At 44.2% G+C, this 15208-nt stretch overlaps 1 protein-coding gene across 3 annotated transcripts in view; it reads left to right on the forward strand.

Moving 5' to 3' along the window:
• Positions 1-566: 566 nt before the first annotated feature.
• The window catches only part of CCDC149 (coiled-coil domain containing 149), a 94347-nt gene continuing 79705 nt past the window's right edge, over positions 567-15208 (forward strand). For all 3 annotated transcript variants that reach the window (XM_084857010.1, XM_084857012.1, XM_084857013.1), the window contains exon 1: positions 567-706. In XM_084857010.1, the coding sequence (XP_084713136.1) occupies positions 659-706 (48 nt within the window). In that variant the 5' untranslated portion in view covers positions 567-658. The remainder of the gene's footprint in view (positions 707-15208) is intronic.

Genomic DNA, 15208 nt, shown 5'->3' on the forward strand with positions numbered 1-15208 from the left:
CACACGCCTCGTCAAGGAGATTATTCCACAAATGGGGAACCACCCCCGAAAAGGCCCTCTCCCTTGTTGCCACCCTCCCAGCCTCCCTCGGAGGAGGCTCCCAGAGGAGGGTCTTAGATGTAGAGCATAGTATACGGGTCAGTTCATGCCGGGAGAGGCGTTCTGTCAGATACTGCGGTCTCAAGCCCTGTAGGGAAAAGGCTTTTTTTTTCACATGCTCAGGGGCCCTTTGACCTATGTTTACATTACAAGCGATGGCAACGGTCTTGGGCAGCTTTCCCCACCTGGCAGCCTTCAGATGCGTTGAGCAGCAATCCCCACCAGCGGCAGCCCTCCGGAGGTCGCTGCGTTGGCGAAGGCTGCTCTAGGCTCCGAACCGACGCCTGGCCAGAGGGCCACAAAGCGCTTCTTTCCAAGCGCGGGCAAGCGGGGGCATTCCGGTGGCACGGCCGGCCGGCCCTGGAGCAGCGGCAGGTGACGGGCGAGGCCCCGGCTGGGGCCCCGCCTCCACGCCAGCTCGGCGGCAGGCTGCTCTCCTGCGAAGCCCACGTCGCGCAAAAGCAACCGGAGGAGGAGGAGCGGCGGCGGCGGCGGCGGCGGCAGCGCTGGGAGGCTCGGCTCTTGCCGGGAGCTGAGGCCACCCGGGGCAGCCGCCACCATGAATCCCAAGCGCACCGAGAGCGACTGGCAGGGACTGGTGAGCGAGGTGAGAGGAAAAGGCCCCGGGCTGGGAGGCGGAGCGGCCTTTTCCCGCCATCCCCTCCAAGAAGCAGGACGCGGCAGCCCCCTCCTCCGCGTCAGGAACGCCTGCCTAGCCCCCGAGGGAGGTTGCCGGGAGCCCTGCAGGCTGGGCTTCCAGACCACGCTGCCTGTCCGAAGGCATTGGGGTGGGGGTGCTGGGGATGGCTTTCTCCAGCCAGCCTCTGGGCCACCGGCATCCGGGTGTCCCCGCCCCCCCCCCCCGACCTTGCAGGGGATGCTGACGTTTCCCGGAGGAACCAGCCTGCTGGGTCAATCGACCTGCGTTCTAGCATGGAGCGACTGGGCTGCTTGAACGCAAGCGGGTCCACAGCTCACTCCTGTTCTGCGCAGTGTTTACATGGAAGTACGTCATCGGCGAGTTCTCGGAGATTTCCTCCCAAGAAAGCGTGCGCAGGGTTGCAGATTGATCCATTGGGCTCTCTCTGGCCCGTCAAACCTCTTGCCGCAACAAGGGCACAATTCTATGCATCTTTTTTCTGTCTAAAGATGCATAGCATTGTGCCCGAGGCCTCCCTGTTAGGCTTTTGAGGTGCCGCAAGACGTAAGCTTTGCAGGATTCATTGCCGCAGACAGAGCTGCCCCTCCGAAATTAATTATATCTGTGCACACACATAGTTGGAAGAGGACTGGCACCTGTTGACTATGTATCGCTTATTAAACATTTGAGGCTGTAAATTTATGTGCCGTTGTACGGTCCTCTGGCTCAAACATTTACCGACCAAAGAAGTTTCCTTTTCCCTTAGGAAATGATCTTGTGAGGCGGGGATTCCCAATACTTCTCTTGTGAGGGTTGCCAGAACTTGGGATTTGATCTGAAGTAAACTTAGCAAGTGAATGAAAGGGCTACCTGCTGAATGTCTGAATGGTCTACCTGCAAAAACACATAGATATTCAACTGCGTACGTGTAGGCTGGTGGTGGCCTTCCACCATGATCAGGGCCAGCCCTACCATTAGGCAGTGAGGCAGCCGCCTCAGGCGGCAGATGGTGGGAGATGGCAGTAAGGTGCTGGAGGAAAGAGCTGTGGGCCATGCAACATGCCCTGTGTCCCCTAAGCTAGCCTGCTGCCTTCAGATATGGTGGAAAATGCTGTCCCGTTGCCCCTGTTGAAGAACGATTCAGCTCCCAGTCCATTTAGCAGTTGTACATGGAATAGGAGGGGGTGCCATCTCGACCTTTGCCTCAGCCAGCAAAATGTTTTACGTCATCCCTGACCATGATCCTGGGTGGCTCCACTGTTTTTGCTGTCATTCTTCACCTATTAGCTGTCAGGTGATGTCCCCTGTTGTACACTATTGACACCTCCCATTTATTTATTTATTTATTTATTGTAAACCAACCAAGGCGGTTTACAGAGTTGTGAGGTCCCTCAGATAGCCAGGCCCTACGCCATTTAGGGTGCAATTCTATGCATGTTTAGACAGAAAAGTAGTTGTAGAACTTTTTTTTCTGTCTAAGCACGCATAGGATTGTGCCCTTCGAGCTTTAGAACCAACATTTTTAATTGAATCCAGAAAACAATTGGCAGCCAGGTCAGATCTTTTGGTAGTGGGTTAATGTAATCATGATACTGTTCACCAGCTAGCAGCCTAGCTGCCACGTTTTGCACCCATTGAAGCTTCTAGATGTTCTTCCAGGTAGCCCCATGTAGACTGCATTGCAATAGTCTAACCATGCTGTAACCAAGGCATGGATAGCTGTTTCCAGATCAGATCCCACCCAGCTTTGCATTCCGAGTCTCACCCTCAGGAGACACAGGCAATACTGAGCCAAACTAGGCTTGATATTAATTGTGTGAATGCAATTAATGTGCAGGTTTTTTTTTTAAATGTAAATAGCAGCTGAAGGGAGTAGGGTAGAGCAGCAGTGGGACCACAGGAGGTGGAGAGAGAGAATTTAACAATTTCCCCACCTGCTTTGGTCCTGACGAAAATCTTCCCACTGAACTTGCTATTTTCATAGGAAGGGAAGCCCTCATTGGTGCCAGTGGAAGCTTCCCTCTTGATGCAAATAGCAGCTTCAGGGGCAGTTGTCATGGTAATCACAGCAGGTTGGAGAAGGATTAAACTCTGCCTTTCCACCTCCTGTGGACCCACTACTGGTTTTTTCTAATGTTTATGTTAACCTTCGTAAACAGCAGAGAAGGGCCTTCTCTGCTGCGGCACCCCGGTTGTGGAATGCCCTCCCCTTGGAGTCCCAATTGGCGCAGACATTGGTCTCATTTTAGCGCCAAGTAAAAAACATGGCTTTTTACCAAAGCCTTTGGGGGCTAAATGCATTCCCTAAAGTAGCACATTGTTTTAACTGTTATATTGTTTTAGATTTTAATTGGTATTGGCTTGTCCATGGTTTAATATGTTTTTAGCAATTTAAATTATTTAGTGTTTTATACTGTTTAAATTGATTTTATCTGTACTCCCCCCTGAGATCTTAATGATATAGGACAGGATATAAATGTTATCAATCAGTCAATCAATCAGTCAATCAATCAGTCAATCAATCTGAAGTCTAGTTTGGCCCTTTGGCTCTTGCCAAATCATCTAGACCACAGGTGGGCGATGTGTGGCACTCCAGATGTTGTTGGATTGCAACCATTGTGCTGACTAAGGCTGATTGAAATTGTAGACCAAAACATCTGGAGGGCCAGAAGTTGCCCAGCCCTGCTTTAGAGTGCATTTTCTTCACCGCTTCGTAGGGATATGAGCTTATGTTTTCTTCCCAGTTAGGTTTCTAGCTGCATGATAGGAGCTTCACCTGCTGAATTTTGCCTTCCCAGTAGCTTTTAAAAAGACAAAAATCCTGCCAAGAGGAAAAAATGTAATATTTCCTGCTGCGGACTTCATAAAATGATGTCAGAGGAAACTGAAGTATTAAACAAATACTATAATTTCTCAAAATGGCTGCTGGGCTTGCTTGATTTCTATTCTCTGCTGGAGTCCCCAAGAACTCCTTCCATCTGTATACCCACTCATGGAACACTTCGATTCCTACTGTCATTACATCCACAACCAAATCACATAGTCAGTTCCAAGGATTATAAAAAAGGGTGTCACAAAAAGCAAAGGTAGTCATATTGGCCATAAGCAAAATTCCAAAATCCGTATTAGTGTAATTCCTTTATTAGGCCAACAAAAGATCACAGCAAATGTGCAAGCTTAAGAGATCTCAAGATCATTTTATCAGACAAGATGTTACAAAAAGCAGGTTGTGTGTGTGGGGGAGGGGGAACAGGGGCGGCGGGGGGAGGCCTGACTTGATGTTGAAATCACCATGAAGACGCCATGAAGCCATTGTTCTCTCCCTTCCCTCACACCTCCCTCACACTCTTTGAGACATTTTGTTTGACTAAGAGATTTGGAGATCTTGAAAGTTTGTACATTTTTGTGATCCTTTGGTTGGCTTAATAAAGCTATGGATTAATAATAACTAATATGAATTTCAGAAAGGGTGTGTAAATCAGAGAGTAAAAGTCTCCAAGCAGACTTTGGGCCAGTGACACTTTAGAAAGTGGGTGTAGCCTTCCATCATCCTCTTCACTTCCCAACTTGTCATATTATTTTTGACATGTCTAGAGCCCTCAAGTATGCAAGGCAGTGGCACTTACTCCCAAACCCTGTCTTACTCCCTACACAGCCTTTAGAATCCCTCATGCCCTGTTCTGTCTATTCTGATAATGTTTTTCCTAAGAAATGACAGGGAATCCTGGCACAAACAGTTGTTGGCAGTGATGAAACTGTGAGGCTCTGGTCACGTATGGAGTACCAGCATACTACTGGTGTATTCCATACACTGCTGGAACAGTAGTATTGCTGTAAACTTTAAATGTTTCCCCTTTCTCTCTTGGCAGACTGTTGTCAGAATGCTGTCAAGGGAGGTGTGAGGCGGTGCTTAATAATGACTAAAATGGGGATGGGGAATATGTGGATCTCCAGATGTTGTTGGACCACAACTCTCCTCACCACTGGCAGTGCTGACTAGACCTGACAGGAGTTGCCGTCCATATATAATTAGAGGTGCTTTCTTTCATTATAGTGCTTCATATCTATTTCTTTAATTAAGGTCAAAGATGGTGTAGGTGTTAAATATACATGGTGGAGCGAGAAGGGTGACCCTTTAGGACCAAGACTAAATACCACTTGCAAGATACGTTTTCCCCTACTCAAACCACTGACGATTAGTGTCCTGCCGTTAAAAGAGCTTCAAGGAACAGCATGTCACCTTCTGGGTGACGGTTTAGGGAGGTCTGGCCTATACATGCTGGGGCCATGTAGGGAGGGGCCATAGCTCAGAGCACATGCGTCCCTCCCAGAAGGTCCCAGGTTCAATCCCTGGGATATCCAGGTAGGGCAGGAAAAACGCCTCCCTGAAACTCTGGTAAGCTGCTACCAATCAGAATTGACAATACTGGGCTAGATGGACCAGTGGTCTGACTCACTATAAAGCAGCTTCCCATGTTCTAAGGACGAGGTGGGAAAGAGGACCTTATGTGTGTGTAAGCCAGGTGGGAGGCTAAGACACCTGTGTAAAAAAGGTTGCAGGTAAAATAACTCACACAGCAGTTTTGGGATGTGTGTGTGTGTGTTTAATACGGGGGACTATTCCAAAAAGGTATCCCTCACCTGCAGCCTGAAGTGCTGCAGTCTTGTTGTTTATTCGGTCAGTCGCTTCCGACTCTTCGTGACTTCATGGACCAGCCCACGCCAGAGCTTCCTGTCGGCCGTCGCCACCCCCAGCTCCCCCAAGGTCGAGTCCGTCACCTCCAGAATATCATCCATCCACCTTGCCCTTGGTCGGCCCCTCTTCCTTTTGCCTTCCACTTTCCCTAGCATCAGCATCTTCTCCAGGGTATCCTGTCTTCTCATGATGTGGCCAAAGTACCTCAGTTTTGCCTTTAATATCTTTCCCTCAAGTGAGCAGTCTGGCTTTCTTTCCTGGACTATGGACTGGTTTGATCTTCTTGCAGTCCAAGGCACTCTCTGAATTTTCCTCCAGCACCACAGTTCAAAAGCATCTATCTTCCCTCGCTCAGCCTTCCTTATGGTCCAGCTCTCGCAGCCATAGGTTACTACGGGGGGGAATACCATTGCTTTAACTATGTGGACCTTTGTTGTCAGTGTGATGTCTCTGCTCTTCACTATTTTATCAAGATTTGTCATTGCTGTCCTCCCAAGAAGCACACGTCTTCTGATTTCCTGACTGCAGTCAGCGTCTGCAGTCATCTTTGCGCCTAGAAAGACAAAGTCTGTCACTGCCTCCACGTTTTCTCCCTCTATTTGCCAGTTATCAATCAAGCTGGTTGCCATAATCTTGGTTTTTTTGAGGTTTAACTGCAACCCAGCTTTTGCACTTTCTTCTTTCACCTTCGTCATGAGGTTCCTCAGCTCCTCCTCGCTTTCAGCCATCAAAGTGGTATCATCTGCATATCGGAGATGGTTAATGTTTCTTCCAGCAATTTAAACTCCAGCCTTGGCTTCATCAAGCCCAGCACGTCGCATGATGTGTTCTGCCTACAGGTTGAATAGGTAGAGTGAGAGTATACAACCCCGCCGTACTCCTTTCTCAATCTTAAACCGGTCCGTTGTTCCATGGTCTGTTCTTACCGTGGCTACTTGGTCATTATACAGATTCCTCAGGAGGCAGACAAGATGACTTGGTATCCCCATACCACCAAGAACTTGCCACAATTTGTTATGATCCACACAATCAAAGGCTTTAGAATAGTCAATAAAACAGAAATAGATGTTTTTCTGAAACTCCCTGGCTTTCTCCATTATCCAGCGGATATTGGCAATTTGGTCTCTAGTTCCTCTGCCTTTTCGAAACCCAGCTTGTACATCTGGCAATTCTCGTTCCATGAATTGCTGGAGTCTACCTTGCAAGATCTTGAGCATTACCTTACTGGCATGTGAAATAAGTGCCACTGTTCGATAGTTTTAACATTCTTCGGTGCTTCCCTTTTTTGATATGGGGATATAGGTTGATTTTTTCCAATCTGTTGGCCATTCTTGTGTTTTCCAAATTTGCTGGCATATGGCATGCATCACCTTGACAGCATCATCTTGCAAGATTTTAAATAGTTCAGCTGGGATACCGTCATCTCCTGCTGCCTTGTTATTAGCAATGCTTCTTAAGGTCCATTCAACCTCACTCTTCAGGATGTCTGGCTCTAGCTCACTGACCACACCGTCACATCTATCCCCGATATTATTATCCTTCCTATACAGATCTTCCGTATATTATTGCCACCTTTTTTTGATCTCTTCTGCTTCTGTTAGGTCCTTGCTATCTTTGTTTTTGATCATACCCATTTTTGCCTGGAATTTACCTCCGATGTTTCTAATTTTCTGGAAGAGGTCTCTTGTCCGTCCTATTCTATTATCTTCTTCCGCTTCCACGCATTGCTTGTTTAAAAATAATTCCTTATCTCTTCTGGCTAACCTCTGGAATTTTGCATTGAATTGGGCATATCTCCCCTTATCACGGTTACCTTTTGCTTTCCTTCTTTCTTGGGCTGCTTCCAGTGTCTCAGCAGACAGCCATCTTGCCTTCTTGGTTTTCTTTTTCTTTGGGACGTTTTTTGTTGTTGCCGCCTCCTGAACAATGTTGCAAACTTCTGTCCATAGTTCTTCTGGGACCCTATCTACTTAATCTAATCTCTTAAATTTATTCTTCACCTCCACTGCATATTCATGAGGAATATTAGTGAGCTCATATCTAACTGATCAGTGGGTCTTCCCTATTCTCTTTAGTCTGATTCTAAATTGTGCAATAAGAAGTTCGTGATCTGAACTACAATCAGCTCCAGGTCTTGTTTTTACCAACTGCATAGACGTCTGCCACCTTTGGTTACAAAGGATGTAGTCAATCTGATTTCGGTGTCGACCGTCTGGTGAAGTCCATGTATAAAGTCGTCTCTTAGGTTGTTGGAAGAGAGCGTTTGTTATGCATAGTGAGTTGTCTTGGCAAAATTCTATCAGCCTATGTCCTGCTTCATTTTGTTCTCCCTGACCATGCTTGCCTGTAATCCCAGGTGTCGTTTGACTACCCACCTTAGCATTCCAGTCTCCTGTAATGAAAATAACATCTTTTTTTGGCGTACTATCCAGTAGGTTCTGCAGATCCTCATAGAACTGATCTACTTCTGCTTCTTCAACATCTGTGGTTGGGGCGTATATTTGGATCACTGTGATGTTAAATGGCTTACCCTGAATTCGAATTGAGATCATTCTGTCATTTTTTGGATTGTATCCAAGCACTGCTTTAGCCACTTTATTATTAATTATGAAGGCTACTCCATTTCTTCTGTGGTCCTCTTGTCCACAGTAGTAGATCTGGTGGCCATTTGATGTGAAGTGGCCCATTCCAATCCATTTCAGTTCACTGACACCCAAAACGTCTATATTTAATCTTGACAGCTCTCCAATTTGCCCTGGCTCATAGATCTTACATTCCAGGTTCCTGTGGTGTGTTGATCTTTAGAACATTGGATTCGTCATTCACCACTAGCACCATCGGCTGCTAGCTGTCCTTTCGGTTTTGAGCTAGCTGCGTCATCACATCTGGGGCTAGTTGAACTTATCCTCTGTTCCTCCCCAGTAGCATTTTGACCATCTTCCGACCTGGGAGTCCCATCTTCCGATGGTATACCGACATATCTCTGGTTGTACTGATGCATTTAGTTTTCATGGCAAGAATACTGGGGTGGGTTGCCGTTTCCTTCCCCAGGGATCGTATTTAGTCTGACCTCTCTGCCATGACCTTCCCGTCTTGGGTGTCCCTTCACGGTTTAGCTCATGACGTCATTGAGGTGCTCAAGCTCCAGCACCATGACAAGGTAACGATCTCCTTTGCTGAAGCTGCAGTCTACTGTCTCTGAATTCTGCCACATGTATAGACTAAGCCTCAGTGTCTTGGAATTGAATAGAGGTTCCAGACACAAGTTATAGGAGTAGCTGTCAGCCATGATATTTTAGGGATACTTCTGGAAATAACTTCTATACCTAGTTCTTTATCAGAACAAATGTGCCTATCACAATGGGTATTTATTTATTGTCTCTTTTTTTGTGGGGAGTGGGGTTAAGCATACTGCTTGTCAGCTAGTGATCCACAAAGTGGTTTACAAAATGACTGGTTCCAGAAAGGGGTGTCTGTTTTGAAGGCTGTCTTAACCAAACCTCACTTTGTCTCAGTTTTTGCACTTACTTTAATTATTTTTGGATTAATAATTGGGGAAGGAGGGTGTTTGGCAAGCAGAGGCAAAACTACAACTTGTGTAGCTGCTATTAGGAACAACCTTGATTTAAAAAATCAACACCACACAACTATTTACATTTTTACTAAATGGAGCCATTGTTCCTCATGATAAGTCTTGTGGCCTTAGGCTTTGTTTGTATAAGGTGCTCGTCAAATGACTCCAAAGGTCTTCAACCTTGAAATTGTGCAAAACTGGTATTGATACCTGTCTGAGCTGCACATTTGGTTACCCAAGTTGAGCGTGAGGGCTGGAAAGTAACCAGGTAGAAATTGTTGGCATCTGGATGAGGTGGTGGGAGGGGAGAAGCCAAGAACTTATCTATTTCCCTTTGCCTCCCTTCTGCAAAGTTTTGCTTGTCCCCCTTGTAGTATTAAATTATATACATATATAAAACTAGTACATAATCCAGTTTATGACCTTACTTTGTTGTTGTTGTTCAGTCGTTAAGTCGTGTCCGACTCTTCGTGACCCCGTGGACCATAGCACGCCAGGCCTTCCTGTCCTCCGCTCTCTCCCGGAGCGTGCTCAAGTTCATATTCATTGCATCGGTGATGCTATCTAACCATCTCATCCTCTGCCATCCCCTTCTCCTTTTGCCTTCAATCTTTCCCAGCATCAGGGTCTTTTCCAGTGACTTTTCTCTTCACATTATGACCTTACTACCATTACTTTTATATATATATATATATATATATATATATATATATATATATATATATATAAATTTCATACTTTGGCTTATATGGAATTGTCTTCTCTTTCTTTTCTAACTGGAAAAAGACACAAGTGAGAATTATTTGAGAACATAGAAAAAAGGAAGAATTAAGAGAAGGATTTAGGATGGAAAGCAGGAACTGCACACTTTTATTGGTGTTTATTTTGTCTGTATGCATTTGTAACTTGAAAGATGATCATTTCTAAGATCAGGATATAAAGACCTTATCCATGTTTACTCAGAAGTAAGTGTCTATGAGTTGAATGGGACTTATTGCTAAATAAGTATGCACAGGGTTACTTGGGAGAAAGTTCAGTTGAACTAACAGGCATAGTTATGCATGCAGAATAAGTGTGTATAAGATCAGGCTGCCGGTTTCTTTCCACCACTTGCATTCCTGTGCATTATTTGTTCTGCTGGTCCAAAGACCTGGCACTTGATGTCACTGTGATAAAACAGACTTCTGGAAATCAGCTTTGAAATTTGTTTTGCACTGGATGATTGAACTTTATGGGCTCTTTGAAGAAATGGTTCTTGTTTAAAGCTTAGAACTGCAGCTGCCTCTTAAGAAAATACCACATAAGGTTTCATATGCACCGAACTGACTGCAGCATTAGAACCAATGGTCCAAATGATTAAATATAGCCTAAGTTACAACTCCCTCAGCTTACACAGTATATGTATGTTGCAGGCATCTCCTGAATACTGTTTCATACATTATACAACGATAAATCGGGGTTTGCCAAATGTCTGTTGTCTTTCTCATGAATATACCTGTATGACACATGTGTGTCACATTGACATTACATTTTTAGATGAACATTTCTGTTATACAGAACTTATGTGTGGTGGGTGGGTAGGAAAGGGTAGTTTTACAGATGACAGACACTGAATTCTAGTTCTTAGCTATAGCACAAATAACTGTAAATCTCCATTGTGGTTTTTAAAAGGACTGCTGGTGTGGGAAAGAAGTTATCCTGGAGGGTACGTATGCTCTCACGCCAATTCACCCACCCCTCCAACACACATATCTTCAACTTTGATTCCCCCCTGCACCCATCCCCATGCATCCCCATCCTTGTATTGTCTCATGTCAACACAAATTCAATACCTTTGAGTATTGAGGGCCATTTGTTGAGTGCATGTATGGGCCAGTCCTTAGTCAATCTGATATTTTTTTTTAAAGCACTGCATTTGTTTTACTACTTAGGATTATTATTTCCTTTGAACCAAGTGGCAGGCATTAGAAGCTGAGATGGACTAAGAAGCCAAGGAAAATTGAAGTCTATAGGAAGCAAAAGAAAACAAATAATCCATATCTAGAGGAAGATGGGCTAAAGCTGATCAGTGGCACTGTAGTCCCAATTTATAAAGTTTATAATGACATGAATGTGCATTACACTTATTAGAGAGAAAAATCCAGAACCTTAACAAATGTCCTGGCTTCATCAGATTGTGAGGTCATTTCTGAACAGGAGTTAATGAGATCTACGCAGATTTGTCACTAAAAATAGCTATGGACAAATAGTGACCATTTAATGTAGAGGAGAGCGTTTCACCTTCCGGTAATGTCAGTCTTTCTCATTCTGTTTTGTTTAAAGCAGTTAGCAGGTTGTAAGGCAGTTCAGGCAGTAATGTACTATATCTGTCTTTACTTATGATGGTCCAGTAGCAATTATAGTCTGTTTATGTTGGTAAATTAGTAGTATATAGAAGTCATTAGAATGTTATGAAAAAAATATTATTTTGGAGGTTTAGATGAGAGAACAGCAGATGAGCCACTCTTAATATCCGTTTTTATTAAAATAAAAAAGTGATAAAGAAACTCATTTAAAAGCTATTTAATGAAAGCATTCAAAAGATTCACTTTTGCAAAAATACATAGAAATGTTATATGAATAACGTAAGTAAAAGCCACCTACATTAAATGATGGGTCTTTTTTAAATTTAGAAAAGCGGTTATTTGCAGCAAGTATTTAGAGGTTTAATGCACTGCATTTAAAAGTGAAAACATTGTGGGGCTTTTCACATTTAACGGTGGCAAATCTTGGGTTAATTAATCCATGATTTGCCAGGTGCGTTCTGCAGCCTTTAAAGTTCTGGAAATTTAAGGCAGTTACAGTTTTAAAAACAAAGCTCGCAAAAGAGTGAGGTGATTCTGGAATGGGGGTTTCTAGGTGAACAAAAGAAAGTTGGTTGTTTTCGTGCTTGCCAAAAGGAGGGGGATCGAGGCTCTAGGTGGGTGTGTTACAGAACTTCTTGTGAAGTCACGCAAAATCTATGAAATGGAAGGAGATCAGGCATTAACAATTCCAAAAGAACATTAGTTATCGGACGGATTAGAAAGGTACTAAATAAATAATAATAAAAATAATAAATAAAACACCAGTAGAGGGTTTCAGTGAAAAACTTCAAGTGCATTTTGCCCTAGCTTGCTAGATCTTGCTAGCGAACCTTTCCAGACAAAACTGAGACTTTTGAGCCAAGGTGACCATGAGGAAACTTAAAACAGAGGCAAAATGGTGTTCTCTGGCAACGTTCTTCTTTTTCCATTATACAGTGGCTCAATTCAGATGATCTTCCAAACTATGATTTAGAGGTTCGGAACAAGCCATGGGCTCCCTCTCCTGTCTTACACTTTCCTTTCTGTTTCCTCTTTACCCCAAATCATAGTTAGCTGTGATATCCAGATGAAAAAACTACGGTTAGTGCTTGCCTTCTAAACTGAAATCAGAAAGCATGATTTCAAATAGGCTTCTGACTCTGGTTTGGAGGATAAGCACTGATTGTAGTTTGCAAATCTGGACTAATTATGGCTAGGGCTAAACAGGAAACTGAAAAAGAATCTTGCAGGTGGGAAGCATGCTAGCCCCCAACTCATTTCTAATCCTCCAAAGCATGGCTTGGAAGATTTTCTGAATTGACCCATTAGATAGATCACTTTGCTTCTTCATATTACAAATAATGGCTTGTATCCAGTGGTGCTGTTCTGCTAGTGCAAATGATGTTGGCTAGCATTGGGTTCTCCAACCTTTTTTGGCCTGTGGGCACATTTGGCATTTTGAAAAAGTGCCCTTTTCCCCACACCACAAATTAGCTGCTGTAGTGGGGTGGACTTGTTGCCCCAAGGATCCTTGGTGGGAGGTTGACTTCACCCCCTTCAGCCATTTTTCAGCAGGGGGGCTTTTCCTCTTCCTATTAAAAACCAATGGACACATAGGGAGAGAAAAGGAGAGAATAGGGAGAGAAAAAGCCTCCTACCAAAAATCAGCTGGAGGGGGGGGCAAGGTCACCCCCTCACCAAGGACTCTGTCGCCTCAAGGGTCCTTGGAGGGTAGACTTTGGCCCTCCACCTGACATTTTTCAGCAGGGGGCTTTTTTCACTCCATTCACTTGCAGAGGGAGAAAATACCTTGGTGGGTGTGTTTGCTGTGTTGGAGACTCCTGCACTAGTGGAAACCAAGTTCCAAACTATGCACAAGGGGAGAATCCAGCTGAAGTTCTGCTTGCACAACCAGTTGTGCAGATGCTTGCAGATCTTAGGTTTACAAAGTAGCCTACCAGCACTTGCACAACCACTGCCAATGGGAAAAGGCAGTGGAGCTCCACTAGCGCAGCAGTGTTCTCCCCTAACAGTATGTTGGATTGAGGCCAGAGGACTGAGGCTGAGAGACTTGAGACTTGCCTAAGGCCATGTACTGGGCATGTGGCTGAGGTGAAACTAGGACGTTGCAACACAGGCTCTTAACCACCGTAGTATATATCTCTTTTTCCTATCCTGAGTTCATTACTGTTCCGAGTTCCAAAGTTGTTTTACTCATTCATTAAAAGGTTGGGATTCCAGATGCCTTTTTACTTGGGGAAACGGCCATTCTTAAGGTGCTGCTGTAGTACAATCATGTTGCTTTATTGAGGATAGTGCCAAGGCATCATAACCTAGAAAGTTTGTGGCAGGCATTCAACTTTGCTTCTGCCATTAATACAATTAGTCCTAAGATGGGGATGTCCTCCTGGAAGTTCATTTCCTTAGAATTATTTTTTCATTCTCTTCATGGAGTGCTTGCAAGGAAGTGTTTGCTAGTTCTGGATAACACTCCATGTATTAATTTTGGTTTTTTTGTGCCCAGTAGGAATAAGGAACCTAGGGTTCAGAGAAGCCCCCCCCCCCTTACTCAATCTGGGAAAATCTTCAAAAACGGAATAAAGCAAAAGGCATCTTTTGATTTATAGTACAAGTGTGAACAGAAATAAATTATGCAGTGCCAGTTTCCCTAACAGTGGGAAACCATATATGGCCTCTTTACACATTACGTATCTTGGGTGTGTACTTTTTGTTTTGCTTTTGAAGTGTATGCCTAAAAATTTAACGTGTGAATGTGACAAACTTGTATTTGAAAACATGAGAAAGTTGGGATTAGCTTCACCTCTTTGTCAAGTGTGCACTCAGCTGCAAACTCAGGTTTGCTCCCAGTTCAAGCCATCTTCACATGTGCTCCCACACATACACTAAGCATGGGAGTGGGGTGCCCTGCTCCCAATGTGTTACCCTCCCCAGTGTCCATGCATTAAGCAGGCTATGTGTAAAGGATCAGAAGAGAGGTAATGTTTGGAGTAAAAAATGGATGGATGGATGGATGGATGGATGAAATCCACAGGGGCAGCCCAGGGCAAAAGGATTTGCAGAAGCTGATCTGCGCAAGCAAATCTTTGAAAATTCATGTGCTAAACCCTTGCACTCCTTGTCTTCTCCTAGGGTTGTGTGAAGAAAAGCTATCCCAAAAATTAAGCATTGTGACTTATAGTGGAATATAATACTAATCGATTCATATCCATGTAGTGATCACCAACCACTGATTGTCCAGTTAGAATGTCTTAAAAATGCCCGGGCAAATCAAGAAAATAGGCTCCCAGTCCCAAGCATGAGGGTTGCAACATACCATCGTAAATGGGCAAATGTGAATTTAAATGCTTTGGAATGCTTATGGCATTCTGAGAATGTACAACTCTTGCTGAATACCCTGTCCTCTTCCAAAGAGATGGATGTAGTACTAGAATGTTATGCCCAGATTATAGCAGCAGTCGAACCTCTCTTATTTTGGAATGGCCAGTCAAAGAACCAGAGGCCAAAAGAGGGCAATCCATGGTTTGACATGGACTGTAGGAAACTTAAGCAGGAAATTAAAAGACAACATAAATTCCTAAGAGACAGAGGTATAGTCCCTTTACCACAGTCCTATTTGGCACTGCGTAAATTATATAAAAATACAATTAAAGAAAAAAAGCAAGAGCATGCCAGGTTGCAGTGGGTGGAACTAGCATCAGCACTCGAAAGAAATGATAGACCTAGATTTTGGCACCTTACTTCAGACTTAAGATACTCTGGGACTCCATCCATTGACTCTGTTATTACGACACATGAATGGGAACGACACTTCCATTCCCTCTTTTATGATGAGATGGCCTGTCTTCCCCCATTGC

This window comes from Heloderma suspectum, chromosome 5 (genome assembly GCF_057233095.1).
Source record: "Heloderma suspectum isolate Gila_16-S chromosome 5, 16-S_ref, whole genome shotgun sequence".
Classification (NCBI taxonomy): Eukaryota; Metazoa; Chordata; class Lepidosauria; order Squamata; family Helodermatidae; genus Heloderma; species Heloderma suspectum.